This window comes from Fukomys damarensis, unplaced genomic scaffold (genome assembly GCF_012274545.1).
Source record: "Fukomys damarensis isolate Sample0158 unplaced genomic scaffold, DMR_v1.0_HiC HiC_scaffold_2, whole genome shotgun sequence".
In the NCBI taxonomy this organism is placed as follows: domain Eukaryota; kingdom Metazoa; phylum Chordata; class Mammalia; order Rodentia; family Bathyergidae; genus Fukomys; species Fukomys damarensis.
In genome coordinates this window covers 6,420,875-6,440,995 of record NW_022900914.1, presented here as the reverse complement: position 1 = coordinate 6,440,995, position 20,121 = coordinate 6,420,875, and the positions used below count along the sequence as shown (strand labels likewise).

General features: G+C 51.9%; 2 protein-coding genes across 4 annotated transcripts in view; one reads left to right on the top strand and one right to left on the bottom strand.

The window, feature by feature from the left end:
• The window catches only part of Adcy3 (adenylate cyclase 3), a 79,427-nt gene extending 62,583 nt beyond the window's left edge, over positions 1-16,844 (top strand). For 2 of the 3 annotated variants that reach the window (XM_010604865.3, XM_010604867.2), the window contains 16 exons: positions 25-183; positions 779-956; positions 2,090-2,218; positions 3,416-3,558; positions 3,685-3,846; positions 5,820-5,907; positions 6,623-6,739; positions 8,406-8,665; positions 8,866-8,931; positions 10,763-10,847; positions 11,564-11,722; positions 12,337-12,483; positions 12,981-13,100; positions 14,025-14,148; positions 14,688-14,812; positions 15,249-16,844. In XM_010604865.3, coding sequence (XP_010603167.1) covers positions 25-183; positions 779-956; positions 2,090-2,218; positions 3,416-3,558; positions 3,685-3,846; positions 5,820-5,907; positions 6,623-6,739; positions 8,406-8,665; positions 8,866-8,931; positions 10,763-10,847; positions 11,564-11,722; positions 12,337-12,483; positions 12,981-13,100; positions 14,025-14,148; positions 14,688-14,812; positions 15,249-15,431 — 2,245 coding nt within the window. In that variant the 3' untranslated portion in view covers positions 15,432-16,844. The remainder of the gene's footprint in view (positions 1-24; positions 184-778; positions 957-2,089; positions 2,219-3,415; positions 3,559-3,684; positions 3,847-5,819; positions 5,908-6,622; positions 6,740-8,405; positions 8,666-8,865; positions 8,932-10,762; positions 10,848-11,563; positions 11,723-12,336; positions 12,484-12,980; positions 13,101-14,024; positions 14,149-14,687; positions 14,813-15,248) is intronic. The other variant, XM_010604866.3, reaches the window with a different exon arrangement.
• Positions 15,962-20,121, bottom strand: part of Cenpo (centromere protein O) — a 14,969-nt gene continuing 10,809 nt past the window's right edge. The window contains exons 5-8 of the mRNA XM_033763091.1: positions 19,495-19,754; positions 18,262-18,430; positions 17,174-17,444; positions 15,962-16,040 (exon numbers count right to left, since the gene is read on the bottom strand). Coding sequence (XP_033618982.1) covers positions 17,311-17,444; positions 18,262-18,430; positions 19,495-19,754 — 563 coding nt within the window. The 3' untranslated portion in view covers positions 15,962-16,040; positions 17,174-17,310. The remainder of the gene's footprint in view (positions 16,041-17,173; positions 17,445-18,261; positions 18,431-19,494; positions 19,755-20,121) is intronic.

The window sequence follows — 20,121 nt, the reverse complement described above, 5'->3', positions numbered from 1 at the left end:
CCGAGCCTCTCCTGTGCCCGGCAGGTACGTGCGTGAGAAGACCAAGACCGGCGTGGACATGCGTGTGGGCGTGCACACGGGCACTGTGCTGGGCGGCGTGCTGGGCCAGAAGCGCTGGCAGTACGACGTGTGGTCCACCGATGTCACTGTGGCCAACAAGATGGAGGCTGGCGGCATCCCAGGGTGAGAGCGCCCAGGTGGGCCGGTGTGAGGGCGAGGAGGGGGCTGGCCCACCGCCCTCGGGCTGTTGGCTCTACCAGGAACGGGGCCCTGAGCCCCTTCCTGCCAGGAGGGTCTCTGCCTCCACCCTGCTCCTGCCCTGGCTGAGGCCCCCCGAGGCCCCACCTGGGGCTCTGCAGCCGTGGTCCTTGAACTCCGATGTCACAGCCCCAGCCTCCCAAAGGTGCGATTACCAGTGCAGTCGGGCAGCACCTGGAGGCTGCACCTTTGTGCCTCACTCAGCTCTTCTGCAGGCCCTGTGCTTGGGGGACAGGCCAGGGAGGGACAGCCTGGCCTTCTGCCTGGGCGGAGAGTGTCCTGAGCTGTGTCCTTGGGCCACCGGGATTGCAACCGAGACTCAAGCAGGGTGGGGAATAAATGGACCACGACATAAGTTCAGAGTCAGCATCTTCATCCCTTACCTCAGTAGCCCATGAGCAAAACCGTATTACTAGGGATCCAATGGTGACGCGGGGAGTGGGTGCCACGCTGCCCACACTGCTGGTTAGTGGCAGGACTGTCCCGGGGCGGGCACTCAGGGGCTGTCGCTGTGGTCCAGGCGTGTGCACATCTCCCAGAGCACCTTGGACTGTCTGAAGGGAGAGTTCGACGTAGAGCCAGGTGCCGGGGGCAGCCGCTGCGATTACCTGGAGGAGAAGGGCATTGAGACCTACTTGGTCATTGCCTCCAGGCCAGAGGTGAAGAAGACAGCCACCCGGAACGGCCTCAACGGCTTGGTGAGCCCCTCCTGTGGTAGGGTCTGGAAAGAGTCTGCTGTGGAAGGGCTGGCGGGTCCTGCGGCTGGCCGGCCACAGAGGTGAGGGCGGGCGGGGCGGAGGTCATTCTCAGCCCAGGGAGCAGCGCCTCTGCCAGGGGAAAGCAGTCCTGGGGGCGACAGTGAGTGTGCTTTGTGGCAAGTTGGAATTGCCAGTGGCAGTGCATCAGAGGCTGTGAGGGGAGGTGTTGCGGGTGTCCGGGGAGAGTGCACGAGTGGGCGAGCAGGGGGGCCAGCACCACGGAAGGTGTCCTGAGTGGGAGGGGAAGAAGGATGGGACAGAAACAGCAGGGCCACTGTGGTCCAGCCCGTGTGTGGCCCCTGTGGGTCTCCCAGCAGCACTGGCTGCCGGGCTGGCACTCTTGTCCCTGGGCAGGGCCTGCTCCAGGGCCTTTGCACAATTTTTTTTTTTTTTTGAGGAATTCTCTTTTAATTTGTTCCTTTGGGTCTTTATTGAACTGGCACCTTTAGTAACACTCCACCCACTACCCTCTTCACAACCCCAATGACCCCTGCATCCTATCTCCTGTTTCCCTCCCGTCCACTGTGGACTTTCCTTTTCAATAAGAATATGAACTCCAGAAGGCTGGACGACAGTCTGTCCTCAACAAGTGCGCATGCACTGAAGGAATGAGCTGCCCCCGAGTTAGTGATGAACATCCCCGCAAGGAGCACTACCAACCACGTCAGTTTGTGGGGCTTATTCAGACACAGTGCACGTGACAGGACCCTCCCAGACTGACCTTCGAGTCACTGAGTCACTGTTTTAGAAACAGGTTGGAGCAACTGGCTGTCTCTCTGCCTAAAAAACTTTTAATAGTAGAAATTGATACTAGAAAATGATAGCATTTTAAAATTAATATTCTAGCCTGCCTCGCAAGCACAAGGACCCGAGATCAATTCCCAGTACCACAAAATAAATAAATAAAATAAAATTACTATTCTAGAGGAGGAACTGAATAGTGAAATTTCTAGGTCAGTGAGGCTTCTACAATGTAGGTGGAAGGTTCCAGAAAAACAGTGCCCACCCACAGGCTGACATGAGTGACAGGCAGTCTGTCCGAGGTCCCTGATGACCACTCCCTTCCACCGCAGGCCCTGCCAAACGGAGCCCCAGTGTCCTCGAAGCCCAGCTCCCCCGTCCTTATTGAGACCAAGGAGCCTAATGGCAGTGCCCACACCAGCGGCTCCACTTCGGAGGAGCCTGAGGAGCAGGAGGCCCAGGTTGGTGGGAGCTCTTGAGCAAGGAGGGCTCACTGAGGGTCAGCTCGTGGGGAGTGGGCGTCTGGGACGCTGGCCCGGCGCTGCTGCTCTCTACAGTGACTGTCACCTCAGGTATGTGGGGTGGGGGTGGCACTGCCGCTGAGGCCTGGTGTAGCTCGGTGGCCTGGAATCTTCTAGCTCCCCCAGCAGGGATGGCCATGGAAGGTGCTGCAGGATGTGACGTGCCTCACCCCTCTGGTTAGGTCAAACCCCACAAGGCCCATGCACAGAGGGCACTTCCGGAGCCCACTCAGGGAGGATCGGCCTTGTCACGGGAGTGGCGTGTCTCAGGAAAGGATCGGAACTGCCCTTTCTGAATGAGGACGCGGAGATGGAGATCTCTGCCTTGCCGAGCTGGCTGGAAGTGGTGGCAGGGGACTGAAGAGTCATCCCTGTGGCCATTGGGTCAGTCTCTGGAGAAGACAGCCAGGCCTTAACGAAAACTGGCTTTTCCTTGAGCACCCGGCATTTGGCGGCCTTTGTTTACTGCGACCTTCTTGACAGAGTGGACGTAGACGCGATGTAACTTGCTAACACGCAGGTGGCTGTAGCAGCCTGTCCCCGTGTCACTCTGCTCCAATGTGCTCCATGGGTAGATGCCAGCCGTGCCATCGCACATAGGACAGGGCCGAGGGCGCCAGGTTCTGGCTCAGACTCGGTGTCACAGCGAGCATCAGACCGAGGAGTGGTAGCCCCGGTGCCCAGATGCACTCGGTGACTGCGCGGCCCACAGCTGAGTAGCTGTGATTGAGTCGGTGCTTTTCCTCTGGGACTGGCAGTAAGGTTCAGTGGGTGCGCCGGTTCCGCCAGCCTCTTTGCCCACCAGTGACGGGGCATGCTCGCCTCTCCCGTTGCTGCCCGCTCGGATCATCTTCAGTGTGAGCCAGGTCTGATCGCCTTTGATGGCTAAAGCCCTAGGCCCGGGAGTCACGCAGCACCCACGGATGTCTGACCTGCGTTCGGCAGTGGACGAGCCAGGACTGTGCTGCCCAAGCTACTCAGGAGCCAGGGGCACCCCCAGCGCTGCCACCAGGGGCAATACTGCAGGCTGCTGTTGGGGGCCGGGGGAGCAGGCGGGACCCCAGCAGGATGGAGCTCAGGGATCAGCCGTGAGTCTGAGCCCCTGCTCCTCCCTCTTCCCCTGCCTCCACACTACAGGCCGACAACCCCTCCTTCCCCAACCCCCGCCGCAGGCTGCGGCTCCAGGACCTGGCTGACCGAGTGGTGGACGCATCCGAGGACGAGCATGAGCTCAATCAGCTGCTCAATGAGGCCTTGCTGGAGCGAGAGTCGGCCCAGGTGTAGGTGCCACGCGCAGGGCCCTGCCCGGGGCCCCTCACAGGAAGCTGTGTCCTGGAAGGCGGCCCCGCCCCAGCAGGCTCAGCAGGTGCAGCCTTCGTGGTTCACAGGGCTTGTTTCCGCCGCAGGGTAAAGAAGAGAAATACATTCCTCCTCTCCATGCGCTTCATGGACCCGGAGATGGAGACCCGCTACTCGGTGGAGAAGGAAAAGCAGAGTGGGGCTGCCTTCAGCTGCTCCTGTGTGGTCCTGCTCTGCACCGCCCTGGTCGAGATCCTCATTGACCCCTGGTGAGGACCTCCAGGCCTCGAGGGGCAGCCTGAGGTTGGGGCACAGGTGTCCCTGTTCCCTTCCTGCCTCCGCCTCAGTCACCAAGGCCAACCTGCCTCCCCCTGCTTGGCTCAACGTAGGCAGGTTGCAGGCTCTGGCACAGGCCCTCTGGGTGTCCCGCAGTCCTTGTCTGGCTGCGGAAGCCCCGTCTAAAGGGCGCATGTCACCCAGCAGCTCACTCGCAGCTCCCTCCTTCACAGGGTCCCCTCTCAGGGAGCATGGTATGTGCATCTCTGTTTGCATTGGTCCTAGGACCTGAGAAGAGCCAGGGACTCAGCCACTCCACCTGATTCTGGACGTGGCACTGTGGCAGGCCACTGCAGGTTCCTGGAGCCTGAGTTTGCTCACCTGGCCCACGGAGATGATGTCTGCCTTGGTGAACTCTCAGCATTGTTGGGAGATCAAAGTCATTTCATTTTACAAATACTTATTGTTGACCCTGGGCCTGGAGATTAAGGTTTGGGAGTGTAGCAGTGAACAGAACGTAAAAAACCCATGCTCTTATGGAACTTAGATCCTCATAGAGGAAGCTAGGCAGGCATGTGTGTCTAAATAATTCTGCATGCAGATAAAAGAAAAGCAAGGGTGGCAGGAGCCAGGGTCAAACAAGGCCTTGCCCACAAGGTGATACTTCAGTAAAGGTGCAGAGGGTGATGGGTAAGCCTTCTCCTGCCTGGAGTCACCTGTCCCAGCAGGGGTGCGGAGGTGGCCCTGGGCCTCTGGTGCAGGGAGGGTTCTGCACTCCTGGAAAGGGGGCATTGGTCTGGGAGCCTGGGAACTTGGAGGCAGGGTGCCAGCTCTGGCTCTAAATTGGGAGAGGGGCTCACCTGCTAAGGAACAGATGTAGAGGGATCCCCTTTGCTGTGTGGAAAACAAAGGTGGACACGGTGATGGCAGTGACCCAGTCAATCGTGGTAACTTAGGCCAGGCTGAAGTTAGAAAAGACAGGGCTGAGTGGTTGGATTCTGAAGCTTAGCAATGGGTGGATGGATTCTGAAGGTATTTGGGAGACAACTGACAGGATCTGCTAACAGGTTGGTTGTGGAGTCAAGGATGTCTTCAAGGTTTGTGACCTGAGCAACTGGCAGGAAGGAGTTGCCATTAACCAAAATGGGAAACAGAGGAAGATGAGCCCTGGAGTTGGCTTTCGGCCATGTTTGGTTTGAGAAGCCTACGAGACGTTGTCCATGAGTAGCTGGGCAGTATTTTGGGGCCTGGGAGAGGAAGGTTCTGGAGCTCCACACCTGGGAGTCACCCGTATGTGGGTGCACTGAGAGCATGAGCCCCGACGCTGTCACCAAGGGGAGGGCGGGCACAGAGCTGCAGGTAAAATGGGAGACAGAACGCAGCAGCAGGCACTGAGAAGACCCAGAAACCCAAGTGGGAAAATATTTCAGAGTGGGCTAAGAGGTGACCCCAGATAGGACACTGGATTTATTTAGCACCATGGAGGTTTTTGGGACTCTTGGCTAGAGCACTCTCCATGGAAGAAGGAAAGGGACTGGGTGTGAGAGGAGGATTTAGGTGGCAGACTTCTCGGCGCAAATGTGGTAAAACGGATGTGGAAGGAGCCCATCCACTGAGGCTCTGTACAGAAAGGATGACTCAGCAGCGCCCCCATCTGCCGGCTTCTGTACTGTTCCTTCACCATCACCGCATGGCAGAGGCTCATTCCAAACATTCCTTCCTAAGTTTTTATTGGGCTGTGTCCAGGCATCTGTGGCCTTTCCCCCATCCAAGAAACATCCTGGGGAGACAGTTACAGCTGGGAAGGTGGCCATTCCCAGGCCCTGTGCTGGGTGCAGGGTCCAGTTCCCTGGCGTCACATGGAACTTCTCAGGCACAGGCTGTGCCACTTGTCCCTACACTCCAAGCTTCTCACCCAATCTCACTTCCCTCGGGTGGTTCTCTAATCATCTTCTCTGTGCCACAGGCTGATGACAAACTATGTGACGTTTGTGGTTGGGGAGATCCTGCTGCTGATCCTGACCATCTGCTCACTGGCCGCCATCTTTCCCCGGGTGAGAGGCTCTTTCCTGTTGGGTTTGGAAGCTTCTGTGAAACTGGGTACTGATGGAGTTATGCTGACGGTCTCCTGTTAGGACGGTTCCCCCATTTTACCCACTGCCCACCAGCTGGGCACCCCCACCCTGGGCTGGGCTCAGGTAGCCCATAGCACTGCCACACACAGGGCCAAGGCAGAGAAGGCCCAGCCAGGAGGGTTGGCTCCAGTTGTGAAGGACGTTAAAAGCCAGCCTAGCATGAGGGCTCCTGCAGGCGCTGAGGTGCCTGCCCATTTCTGATGAAATGACAAAGAAAAAGCAGTGTTTTAGGAAAAATAATGACAGGTGGTTTTCCAGGTAACGGGATTTGGGTGTACCGACACAGGAAAAGCCGGGGACATGGTGGGGCAGGCAGCTCTACAGATGTTCGCCTCCCTTGCCTGGGAGTTGGTACTGCTGGCTGGTGCCGCCCTAGCTCCTAGGAGTCACTGTGTCTGCCGTGCCAGGGGTACGGCCCAGAGGCCATGGGTTTGCACACACACCTTGAGGGCTCTGGACTCCTGCTCTGTGTCCTCAGTGGAGCCTGACTGTCAGTTTCCTGGTGAATTTGCAGCAAGGCATTACTTGTTAGGTTCCTGAGCCTAGCGTGTGGGAGCAAGCAGTCGTCAGCAGCCACCTGTGCAGGACAAAAGCTGTCACAGGCTCATGGCCCTTGCAATTTCATTCCTCTTAGGCCTTTCCTAAGAAGCTTGTGGCCTTCTCAACTTGGATTGACCGGACCCGCTGGGCCAGGAATACCTGGGCCATGTTGGCCATCTTCATTCTGGTTATGGCAGACGTCGTGGACATGGTGAGCTCTGCTGGTGGCCATCTGGTGAAGGGCTTCTATACTGGCAGCCATTTGTCTGCCAGCAGATGCGGGTTCCTAATGGTTATCCCAGCTAAATGGAGGTCTTCCTGCTGTTGCCCAGGGAAACTCCAAGACTGTTCCTGTCCTTTTCAGCTCCTCCCTCTTCCAGAGTTCAAAGCCCAGTTCAATGCACTGTTCTGGGGTAGGTGCATTTATACCTACACTCTCACATGAAGAAACTAAGGCTCCGAAAGTTTCCTTCACTTGCTGTAGGCCACATAGCTGTTGGTCATGAATTGAAGGAGTTCTGAGTCCCAGTCCTATTTCCAGATGTGCAGATAAGCACTGCCTGTCTGAGGCACACCTTACAGTATAGCTGGTGCCAGGTGTCTGGGAGGTAAACCTTTACCATCAAGAGCATGGGGTCTGTGGACAGCAGCTTCACAGGGCCCAGTGGCCAGGGGCAGGCCAGATCACCTTCTTTCTCTGCTCTCCTCAATTCCTGGAGAAGCGAGCAGGCAGCCGGGTGCTTTCCTGGGGAGAAGGCCTGGGGTCAGAAGACTGGATGTGCTGATTTAGAGTCCCAGGCATTTATTGAGCACTGGTGCACAGATGTTCTCGTCAGCTCTCACAGCTTCCTCCACATGTGGTAGTTCCGTGTGCACGCTCTAAAAAAGTCTGTTTTCATCTGGGCAGGATGGCACAAGCCTACAATCTCAGCACTGGATCACCAGTATGAGCCCAGCCCAGGCAACTTGGCAAGACCTTACCTCAGAATAAAAAACAGGACTGGGGTATAGCTCAGTGCAGAGGCCCTGGGTTCCATTCTCAGCGCCACCAAAGGAAAAATAAAAGTCCTTCTTAAAAACATAATGTTACATTATTTGCTGTGTTTCCTTTAACAATTTAAGATCAGGAATAGACCAGCAGGGAGATTTATTCTGGCAGTGGTGTAAGTGACAAAGCTTTGTGGCACAACCAGTCCACATTAGTCCGACAGGAGTGAGGAGTTAGTGCCAAAGTGGACCATGCTGTGGGCTGCAGGGCCCTCTCTGGAGGGCCTGGCCTCTTGTATGTCAGAGCGCACCTGAGGCCAGTGCCTGGCTCTGGGGACAGCTGTTTCAGATGCTGTGCAGGATGTCTGCAGTGGCTGTCACCGGCAGCGTGGGAAGCTAGACATGCATGAGAATTCTCTCTAGGTTAGCGTCAGTGCCAAGACCTTGCCCAAAGCCAGATGAAAGTTTCAAGAAAAGGTTTTTTGGTTTATGGATGTACTGTCTGTTGACTCCATCTGCCCCATGATACAACCAAGGAACAGACTCCAGAAGGGGTGAGCTCCCCAAAGCCGCTCCTGCAGCGAGTTTAATGTAACAAGTGTGCTGGATGTGCAGCTTGAAGACCTGGCCCCTGGTCACACTTTAGCACTTGTGTGTGTGACTCTGGGCAGGCCTAGCCCAATGTTCTGTGAAAATAGTGAGTTTGCTGAACATCAAATGAGGTGATGATAAAGCTCTTAGCCAAAGTTCCTGACTTAACGTGATTAAATTTTCCCATCCTTCTGTTTCTGAGGGGGCAGGGCAGGGCAGCTGAACAGCCACTGCCACCGCGCAGCCCTCTCAATCTGCCATTACCTTCCCCTTTCCCCTCCTACTTATCCCGCCTCCAGCTTAGCTGTCTCCAGTACTACGCAGGACCCCACAATGGGACGGTGGAGCTGGAGCTGGAGGGCGGCTGCCTGGAGAACCCCAAGTATTACAGCTATATTGCCGTGCTGTCCCTCATCGCCACCATCATGCTGGTGCAGGTCAGCCACATGGTGAAGCTCACGCTCATGCTGCTGGTCACAGGCGCAGCAGCCACCATCAACCTCTACACCTGGTGCCCTGTCTTTGATGAATATGACTACAAACGCTTCCAGGAGCACACGTAAGATGAAACCCGACTGGGGATCTGCGTGGTCCCCCCCAGTCCCCCTCTGTCCCGGGGCTGTCACTTGTGTGGAGTAAGGGTTCGCGTCTTCTCACACGTCGCTGGTTGGCTGTGACTTGGCGATAGTCCTCACCTCAGTGAGTGCTGGGCGTGGCTTCCTACCCAGGTGTGGCCTGAGTGTTAACTCTTTCCGACAGCCCTCCCATGGTGGCCTCGGAGAAGATGCAGGTGCTTTCCACTCCTGGGCTCAATGGCACAGACAGGTGAGGGCTACTGTGTTCCCCTGTCGTGCATTTACAGTGCTTCCTCTGGAGACAGAATTCAGCAGGCCACCCCCAGGATCGCAAGGCACACGATCTGCAGTGTACAGGCTGCAGGAGTGGGCACGTGTGTTCAGGAGGGCTGGGGTGCAGAGCAGTGTGGGTGCAGGTGGGCCAAGGGTGGGTGCGGGTGAGGCTAGGATGGCCAGGTGGGTCATAGCTGTGCTGCACTGGCTGCTAAGACAGACAGCAGGAAAGCACGGGGGAAGACACTGCCGAGGGAAGATCTGGCTCGGACCCACGGTGGTCATTTGTTCTCTATGGGATCAAAGGCAGGTCAGCTTTCCTGGGTCTGTTTCACCTCTTGAGAAGGACACCGAAAGAAGGGGTTTTCTAAGATCCTTTCTAATTCTACAGTATAGCATTTTACGATTCAGTGATTGACTAGACTTTCAAGTAAGTTGTTTTTTAAAAGGCATAACTTGATGGAGGGTGGTAGAAGACTCAGATGGGCCTTCACACAAAACTCTAAATGGCTACTAATAAAAGGCAAATAATCAAATGCAAATTAAAACCATAACAAGATACCATTATACACAGAGAAAATTCAAAAATCTAAGATCAAGTTTAATGATAATCCATGCATGCCTGGTGGCAATATAAATTGGTAGAACCACTTTAGAAACAATTTGGGATTGTTTAGTAAAGTTAAAAACAGTCCTTTGCTCGCAAGCACAAGGACTCAAGTTTTATCCCCAGGACCAGGGTTTACGTGTAAGTGTAGGGAGCAGGGAGAGGGGTTGTAACCAGAGCCCTTGCAGTGGGGTCCTGGTCTCCTGTGAGCCACAACTGCACAAGGCGAATTAATGAGTAAAGACAGGAAATGAGACTTAAGAGTAGAAGCTGAACTTTGGGCCTCATCAGTGATGCTCTGGGCAGCAAAGACAAAGGCGTCCTGAATTTTTCACTATTTTTGGGTTCAAAGGGAGTAACATGATTCAGAGGTGGTGGTAATCCTTAGACTATGAGGATCTTATGCTGATGAGGGTATTATGATGATTAGGATAGCAAGATGAGCAAAGACATTCTTACAACAGTAGGCGGGATGAGTTAAACTGATAAGGAATTTGTTGATGTAATCTTGCCCTTGAGGATCACAGCATCATGGGACCATTGAGGTCTCGGCTTTGACTGGAGGCAGAAATGGAGTTATATTTCGGCATGTCATAGTCGACCTATAGGCAGGAAGCCTGATCATGATTTGTGAAATTTTTCCTCCAACTTATGTAGACTTACTCTTGACATATTAAGAACATTCATCGAATAGTTTATGATATACACACATACACGCCAAAATGGAAACAACCAAAATGACATCAACAGGAAAATGATAAATTGTGGTATATTCATACAGTAGAATACTGTACAATGCTGTACAAAAATATGGATAAAGTTAGAAAAAACCACGTTAAGATTGTACCCTAATCCCTATGAAATCTCAGTGCTATTGGCTTTTCCTTTTTCCAATCCTACATGCTGGTAGCCATTTCTGGGATCAGTCAGGTGCTACAGTGGCTCTTAATTGTCTGAGAGTCTGTCCTGATGTCACTTCCTTAGGTAGCCAGGAGAGGCCAGGGCTGGCTGGTTAGATAGGAGCCCAATGGCCTAAGAAAGCTCTACTGCCCTCAGGGAATCTAGACTTAATATGAAGGGGCTTTAGAGAATACGGGCAGTTTCTGAGGCCTAGTGTGACACAAAATAACCAAGGTAGAGGGGTTCCCCTTTCTAAGAGGGCAGCATGGGTATTCTTTCAAGTCACTTTCCTGTCTGCCAGCAGGCTGCCCCTGGTACCTTCTAAGTACTCGATGACAGTGATGATATTCATCATGATGCTGAGCTTTTACTACTTCTCCCGACACGTGAGTGCCCATACCTCCTCCTGTGCCCCAACCTCCCAGTGTCTGCAGGCCAGGCTCCTAAGGAATGCTGGTTCCTTTACTCAGCATGCTGTGAGACCCTGGGCAAACCACTGCCTTCTCCACGTTCTGGTTTCTTCATAATCTAGAAAAACACTTCATTTCATCCCTGACTTTCAGGAGCCAGAACAACTCTATTCCTTAAACCAGATGAGGGCTTCTGCACTCATCCTACAGTGGAAAGGGCGTGTGCACACACACGTGTACACACACAGCGACACTGAAGCCAGAGTGGCCAGGAAGCTGAGGCAGTTTTTGTGGTTTAAAAGAGAAGGGGAGGTAGCCATACAAGAACTCGTGTTAGCTTGAGTGCCGCCTAGTGGTGTGCTGGGGGAAGTACAGCCTTCCAAATGGAGAAAGGGCAAATGGGGACCTTGCCCTGGGCTGGAGATCCTGCCCGCCCCCACAAGGCAGACCTGCAGCTAAAATTAGGGCCCTTAGGCTCCTTATACATGTGAACACCTGCTGGATCTCAGTTGTAACCAGGACTGGGAACCTTGCTATGGGGTGTGAATCCACCAGGGTTTTACCTTCCTTGCTATTTATGCACCTTTCAGTTTCTCCAAGTGGATCCCATCCCTCTAAGCCCCGTCCTTCATCTTTCCTTAAACAGCTAGCTTTAGAGCACATACCTGCCTTGCCTGTATCTGTATCTCTAGGTAGAAAAACTGGCCCGGACACTATTCTTGTGGAAGATTGAGGTCCATGACCAGAAGGAACGTGTGTATGAGATGCGACGCTGGAATGAGGCCCTGGTCACCAACATGTTGCCCGAGCATGTTGCGAGGCATTTCCTTGGGTCCAAGAAGAGGGATGAGGTGAGGGAGGAGGCCTACAGGCTGGGGCCAGGAGCCCAGCCACTGGCCTTCATGTGTTGTTCCTTCTGGGAGCTCCCAGGCCCATCCCTAGGCAGCAGCATTAGCAGTAAAAGAGGACTCCCACGCTTCTTGTGGAGGGCAGCTGCAGACCCTGCTCAGCTAGTCACGGCCCCGAGGCCTCCCACACAGGATGGGACCTGGCCTATGTCCCGCTTCTATCAGTGTGACTTCTGAGAGCAGCATGGGGTCGTCAACTCCACTGAACTCTCCTTCTCAAAGATGGGTTGGTTGGCCGGGCGTGGTGGTGCACACCTGTAATCCCAGTACTCAGGAGGCTGAGGCAGGAGGATCGCTGTGAGTTCGAGACCAGCCTGGGCTACACAGTGAGCTCCAGGTCCGTCTCAACTACACAGTGAGACTCAAAAAAAAAGGCAGGGCGGGGGAGGGTTTGTTAAAAGAACTTGGAGAGCTGTTTTTCATTATTCAGAGTGTGATGAGGCACTCTCTATTCAAAACTGGGACAATCTGAGAGATGTCTGGGTTCAAGCATTTGTATTTTGTGTGATGAAGACAGACTTGCTTCTCTAGCACACTTGGACCCTGCCTCTTTTTAGGAGCTGTACAGCCAGTCCTATGATGAGATAGGAGTCATGTTTGCCTCTCTGCCCAACTTTGCTGACTTCTATACTGAGGAGAGCATCAATAACGGTGGAATTGAGTGTCTGCGGTTCCTCAATGAGATCATCTCTGATTTTGACTCCGTGAGTGCCCTCCTGCCCCTCCTGTCACAGAGCTAAGCCATCCTAGATCAGCTCTCAGGATAGAAGGCAGAAGGAAGGAAGTGCCTCTACGCTGGCTGCATTTTCCTGTCATATCTGTGCTTCTGCAGCCATCTAGAACTGCTCAGTCTGAGGGGTGCATGGGAGCCTGGGAATCGCAGGACAAGGACTGGCCAACAAGACCCAGAGGTGCCCGGACTCCTCCTACCCTCACAGTCAGATTCAGTGAACACTTATTGAGTGCTATGTATACTAGGAAAAATGCCCTTACATATGTGCTCAGTTACCCCAGGACAGTTGGCAGTTTTATGTGTTGTTAGTCAAGGATCACGTGGCAGGTAGATGTAGAATAAATAAAGCATTTTTTCGAAAGCATCTCTTGGATGCTTTGTGGGGTCCTTGTAAGTGGGTAAATCTATTAGTTGACTCATTCATCTCCTTGACTGCTGACAATCCTCTTTGCTTAACCCTGGCCTTAGCTCCTGGACAACCCCAAATTCCGGGTCATCACCAAGATCAAAACCATTGGCAGCACCTATATGGCAGCTTCAGGAGTCACCCCAGATGTGAACACCAATGGCTTTACCAGCTCCAACAAGGTACGGGGGCTGGGGAGGGGTCAGCATTCTGCCTGGGAATGAGAGACAAGCAGCCTCTTGTTTGCCCAGAACCAGCAAGTGGGAAATGAGAAATTACAAAGGTAAAATGAGAAGTTAATTTGTACTGTCACACAAAGGGCTCCAAGATACATACGAAGAGCACATGCAGTGAAGACAGAAGAGGCTCACTGAGGTCTAACAAGCAGAGAAATAGCAGAGCACAAACAAAACCCATTATCGTTCCAAAGGGTAGGCCTAGTGGGCTTGGGCACCCCAACCACACCCGTCAGGCTGGAACTTTGATGAGAACCAGGGAACAGGAGCCATTCCCACAGCTAACAATGAAAACTTAAAGGGCAGACCCTGGGAACTCACTGGCTGCTGTGGCCTGTCGTTCTGCTAAGCTGTTTAGCTCCTAGAATGGGAAATGAGCCATGGGGGCCTGGTACCAAACACTGTTCTTTTTGTTGTTGTTCTTAAAACATCATTACCATTTTACCCTTCTTACTGTCCCATAATGGCAGTAGTTGGCACCAGATCCCCACAGCTCATTTCCCCTTACTGGGTGAGGTTAACAAAGCAGGGCAAGGCCTAAACTACTTGAATCCAAACAAGGACAACTCCGCAGAAATCTGAAGACCAGGCTCCGAGGGTGGTGAAGAGACTCACCTCATGACTAGGTACATGGCACACAGGAAGCAAGCAGGCTGGACAGCGTGTCTCCCTCCCCCACCACCATGGCCCGGTCTGCCCTAGGCCTGCTTGAGGGATGTGTGAATTCTTTGCTGCGGACTCCCTTGTAGGAAGGAAAGGAGGCCACTACAACTATGTGTAGGAATCCCCCAGAATGCTGCTCTGGGACAAGCAGGCCACCACAGTTGCAGCCTGGATAGCTCCTGACACTTTCACCACTGCTCACTACAGGAGGAGAAGTCAGACAAGGAGCGCTGGCAGCACCTGGCTGACCTGGCAGACTTTGCACTCGCCATGAAGGATACACTTACAAACATCAACAACCAGTCCTTCAACAACTTCATGCTGCGCATAGGTAAGAAAGACCAGCGGCTCTGGAAGACTGGAAAGGTGCCTCACACTCACGGGGCGGCTGGAGAACTAAAAAGTAGTCATGTTCTGGTGTCATGTCAGAAACCTGAATGATACGGTGGTGAAGCTGGACCTGTCCCTGTTGATTATTGACAGCCTGTTGTCTGACTCTGCAGGATCTAGTACCTGCTGGGGGCTCTGCTCCTTTCAGGTCATCCTGCCCTTTCGAGGGAGTTATCACTTCCTACTGGGTGGGAGGGGGATTGTTCCTTCTGAGCCAGGCCGCAGGACCCTGGAGGACCAGGTGTTGGGGAAGCTGGTCACCACTGTCCTGAGTACTTTAACTAGCATGCCCTGGTAGCCGAGATCTGCTGAGTTCTTGGTGAGGACAGGGTGAACAGGAGACACGACTTAAGGAATATAGGATGTTACATAACCAGCTTTTGTGATGAGGGTTGAAAGCGATCCCAAGAGTGGCCACTTCTGAGAGGGTGATGGAGGCTTGGTATGTGGTCGTGCTGAACTTTATGCCTTGTGCCCCAGGCATGAACAAAGGAGGGGTTCTGGCTGGGGTCATTGGAGCCCGGAAACCACACTATGACATCTGGGGCAATACAGTCAACGTGGCCAGCAGGATGGAGTCCACAGGAGTGATGGGCAACATTCAGGTACGTTTAGCACCACAGCTCAGTGTCCTGGGATAAAGGGCTAGGGCAGAGGAAAGCAGAACAGTGTGTGCTGTTCTGTGTGCTGTTGCTTCCTGCCGCCGGTCCACTGTGAGCACCAGCAGTGCTGAGAGATGAACGACTGTGGAGGGGAGAGGCCTCTGCTTCCTCCTCTGCAACACTTAGGTTTAACTTCTGGGGGAGATGAGCCAGGCCTGCCAGAAAAGCTCCACAGAATGGACATGGGGCCAAGAGAGCAGGGAGGGAACGGGCCGGACCATGCGCCACACAGGCAGCCCAAGGACTGTCTTTGGGAAGTGGAGGGTTCCGGGTCCCGTGTCCCTCACCCCATCCCCTCCAGGGCGCTGGGACAGAGCCCCTGTGCCGATTGGTCTAGGCTCCCTCTCTGACCCACACTCTCACTGTTTTCTGTGTGCAGGTGGTGGAGGAAACACAGGTCATCCTCCGAGAGTACGGCTTCCGCTTTGTAAGGCGAGGTCCCATCTTTGTGAAAGGGAAGGGAGAGCTGCTGACCTTCTTCTTGAAGGGACGAGACAGGCCACCTGCCTTCCCCAACGGCTCCTCTGTTACACTGCCCCACCAGGTGGTGGATAACTCCTGAATGGCCTCTGGCCCCACAATGGTCCACATGGGAAGGGAGAATTTATTTTTTTGAAACTGAAGAAAGGCATCGGGAAATGGCAAATGACCAAGTCCCAGTGTTCTCCAATTGCTGAAGTGCACACTCCCATAGACTTTAGGTTTAAGAATCTCAAGCCTTCATCTGTTTGTGGATACGTGAGCTCTGAGGGTGGCCGTACTCTTCCTCAGTGTGCCTGTAGCTTCCCCAGAGTAGGAGTCTTAGGCATAGTACTGGCACAGCCCTTCTTCCCCCAGAGAGGCCATGGCCACTGTGAGAGGAGTGCAGAGAGGTGGGACACGGTTGCCTGTGCCACTGGGCTGGGAGCACAGGTCGGGAGCTCTGCTGCAGATGGGGCCTGGCAGAGGTGGCGCTGGAGGATGCTGTGCTTCTGGCTGGAACTTGACAATGTGCTGTTGTGAAGGAAGCTGCCGCGGAGATCTGGCTGTGTCCTCAGGGTCCCGGTTAGGTCAAGCAACCCTTGTCCTGATGTTCCTGATAATCTTGAAAGGTTCTTCTGGAACCCTGTCACCTTAGTCATGAGAGCAGAAAGTGCAATATTTCCTTTCACCTAGTTGGGGGGGGGTATTTCTGAAAGAAAATTATATAAACAGATCTTCTACATTTATATTTTTAACCTGTTAAAAACACTTTCCAATATTGCCTTGCCTTTTGAGCTCTTGCTACAGTCGCCTTTGCTACTGCTTTAAAAGAATTTACAGGTATTGACAAAGAACAAGACTGTTTTATTAAAAGCTTTACTCAACTTAAATGGGATCATTGTGAACATCCTTTTAATGTCTTAGTAAGTGCTCTGCAGACTAAAACCACTGGTTCTCACCACACACCTAGAAGGCAAGAGCTTGAAGTGAGATGCTACTTTTATTCTTAAGCTGCTTTCTTTTAAAAGGCAGCCACGATGATTTAGTCTGTCCCCCAAGCTGATTTAGTGGGGTGCCCCCACAGGCCAGAGCCCCATGACCCTGGGGTCTAGAAGTGGCCAGTTTTGCGTGATGTCTGAGCCCAGCTCTGGGCCTGGAGCAGTAATAGCCCCCCCCCCATTTGAGACTGGGCAAAGAAGGGGCAGGAATTGTGATGGGAGAATGTGACCAGCCAGACAGACATTCACAGCTGTCAGCTGGCCCTAAGCCAAGGAGAAAGTGCCAGTAGAGAGAGAAACACTACACTAAAGGGCCTCAGAGGTGGAGACGAAGATTTCACAGTTTCACAGTCAGTCTGGAGTCTGCAGGAAGAAACCATGAAGGGGGAGGGCCTGCTTACCTTTTCAACAATGACTGAATTTATGCAGATTTCTAATTGTACTTTCTCAAAGTGACTTCATACGTTTAGCTATTATTTTATACAACAGTATTTTACCACACCATATTCCTTATAAAACAATGGCCTAGAATACACATTGCTCCAAACCAAAGACAAGTTCTTTTAAGTTCATGACCTATATATCATGAATCTAGACTATTCTAAGAACCTTTTTAAATCTTAGGAAAATGAGGCAGAATTATTAAAAGCTCCCATAAACAGTAGAAATTCCCTTTAGTCTTTCACAAAATGTCTTCTATTATAGGTCTACAAACCATTTTGATTTTCAGCTAGAATATGATCAAATACCTCAGAAGAACACATGGTCCTGAGCATTATAACAAGTGACCAGACAGTCATGGAAAACTGTCCAAAAATTTCAGTGTCTGTGGATTCAAACTTACTCCTTGACATCCTGACGAAGCAGCAGGCATTGTCACGTCACAGCGAGGATGGTGCTTTGACACAGCATGGGCCCCTCGGCAGTTTGCAGGTCTAGAGCTGGCCATTCACCGCAGTGCTTCCCCAGCAGAACAGTATTTCAGGAGGCCAGGCTCAAATCCAGCTCCTCCTCTTTTGCAAATGAAGCAAATACCTGATGCAGGGGCTTTGTGCGGAATAAAGCTTCATGGGATGCTCGCTGTTCTTCCATCGAAGTGGATAATGCTTCTGTCCCTAAGAGAGAGTCTTAAATCTCAGGGCAGTCAGAGGAATGAGAACCTGGATCGTCACTACTCTGGACCCATATGATCTTTCACTTGCTCGGAGCTGAGAGAGGCTGCCCCTTATGGGATCAATGTAATTTTGAGGCCAGAGACTTAAAGCAGACTCTACCCAAGAAAACTAAAACCTAAGGTGTGAGACTTGTGGCACTTTCAAAATTTCTGCCTCCTAAAAACATTTTACCCAGTGTGGTCATCATTTTTTGAGTACCAGGGATTGAACTCAGGACCTTGCACCCAAGGCAGGCAGCGGTAGCACTGAGCTGAATCCCCGGCCCTTTACCCAGTTTTTCATTTTTGCCAATGTCATATTATGACACATTTAGCTGAAAGAAGCCCACACAAAAAAAGTCCTCTTGGCCAGCCCCGAAAAATTCCCATTTGGAAAATAGATTCTAGAAAGCTAAGCTCCTAGTGTGTAATGTCTACTTGGATTCGCTGCAGAGTAAGTTTCTTGGCTCCATTCACTATAAATGAACTTATGACTCAGCCTGAGCTGTCCTCCTCCAAGAGATGGTCTCCCATAAACACAAATCATAAACTGAAAGAACATGGGCAGAGGCAGGAGGACTAGGATTATGTTTACCATTTACAAAGAGGAAAGGAAACACTGGCAGGAACCAAATACTCTGTCTGTTAATGAGTAGATTTATAGCATGTAAACAAAGTGTCTCAGAGGTCCACTTGATAGATGCCACCTATTTACCTGTTACTCAAGCTCATGAGCGGAGCACATGACAGTACTTCTCAGCATGGTATCCTCCTCTTACCTTGATATGTAACAGTGGTGTCAGTTGGAAGAGTTGCAGTGAGGTCCTCATACAGCAGTCTGGCACAAAACGAGGACTGACGCATCTGTTCCACTTTATAAGTAAACAACAGCAAGTTGCACAGGGAGTTTCTATGCAAGGGTCTGGTCAAAAAGGCTGCAAAGTCACCCTGATGGGTGAGAGATAAAGCAAGTGTATGATGAGTATTGCTCCAAAGACAAACCAAAGTGGCTGTGACCCTTAAATTTTAGAGAAGGAGATGGGGACTAGAAAAAGGCCAGAAAGAAAGGCAAGTATATAAGATAACTAAGCCGGACATGGTCGTGCATGCCTATAATTCCAGCTGCTTGGGAAGCTAAGACAAGACCACAGGTTCAAGGCCAGCACGGGCAATTCAGCAAGACTCTCAGGGCCGGGACTGTAGCTCAGTGGTAGAGTGCTTGCCTAGCATGTACAAGGCTCCATGTTCAATCCCCAGTGCTGTCCCTGCCCCCAATCACTCGAAGGCTGCAGGAAGATATCACCATTTCTGCCAAGAATTCTGTTGCCATCACTATATGGTCAGATGCTTCATCTCTGCACTCACATACCCACTTAAGCTGACAACTGGAGACCTCAGTCAATCCAGATGTACACAGGGGGAAAGGCTAAGCTTTAAAGTTCATTTTTTTGTATCTGCATTGGTTTCCTGTGTATCTTTCACTCCAAACTTGGCTCAGCTGCCACCCTAAGGAGGCCAGAGTTGAGGGGAAGACGACAGCATTCCTTTATGTTACTCTGTATCTATCCCCAAGGTCCATCAAAAACCTGTATACAGTAGGTGCTCTAAAAAAAATCCTTGCTGAATTAAATTATAGCACCTGTGCTTCACTACCTTGTGATAATGAGGACCACAAACATAATCCCTTAACCAGGACCTACACTTCAAAATCATCTAATGTTTCAAGAGTAAAAAAGGGCTGGGGATTTAGCTCAGTGGTACCACTGCCTGCCTCACAAGCGCAAGGTCCTGAGTTCAATCCCCAGTACCAAAAACAAAACAAAACAAAAGGGGTTAGAAAAAAGTAAAAATAGCTGGTCTGAAAATAAGAAACAAGTATTAGAAAAGTAACAGACACTTCTGTTTCAGAGTTAGGAAACATTTAAAATATAAAAAAGACAATCTGTCCCTCTTTTCCTTTTAAGTCTATCTTTGGCCCATAGAAGGAGACATACAAGGTCCTAAGTAAATACCTGAAGTCGGTCTGCCTGGTACTTCCTCCCAGCATAAGCATTTAGGTACTCGCACAGACTGAACAGGAAGCGCTGAATATCGGTCTGTAAGTACTTTGCAGCTATCTTTTCTAGAGGAATGAAGACTGGAACGGAATGGTGATGGATCCAGAGTGGTCTCTGTATGACCAGGTCCACAAAGTAGGAATCCAGTAGGTTCCCCTCAAAAGCAGTGCTGATGCAGATACAGACTCCTCGGCTGGTCAGTTTTCCGCTGAGCCCTGAGGCAAAGGATCAGACAACACTTCTCAACAGACGCCAGGCAAAGGCACCTGACTTACCCAAGCATCCCAACCACCCGTAAAAGGCCTGGCATATAGATGTGATGATGCTTCTTGAATGAGTGAGATCTCGGTGCTTCCCCTCGGCTCCAGCTCACATTGAGACTGAATTGTTACCGCCATGGAAAGGCTGGGTGTGGTGGTGCACGCCTGTAACCCTAGTGCATTGGAGGCTGAGGCAGGAAGATCACTGTGAGTAGGCCAGCCTGGGCTACAAAGTGAGATCAAGGCCAGCCTGAATTACAGTGAGACCTTGTGACCTCCACCCCAAAACCAAAAAAAAAAAAAAAAAAAAAAAAAAAAAAAA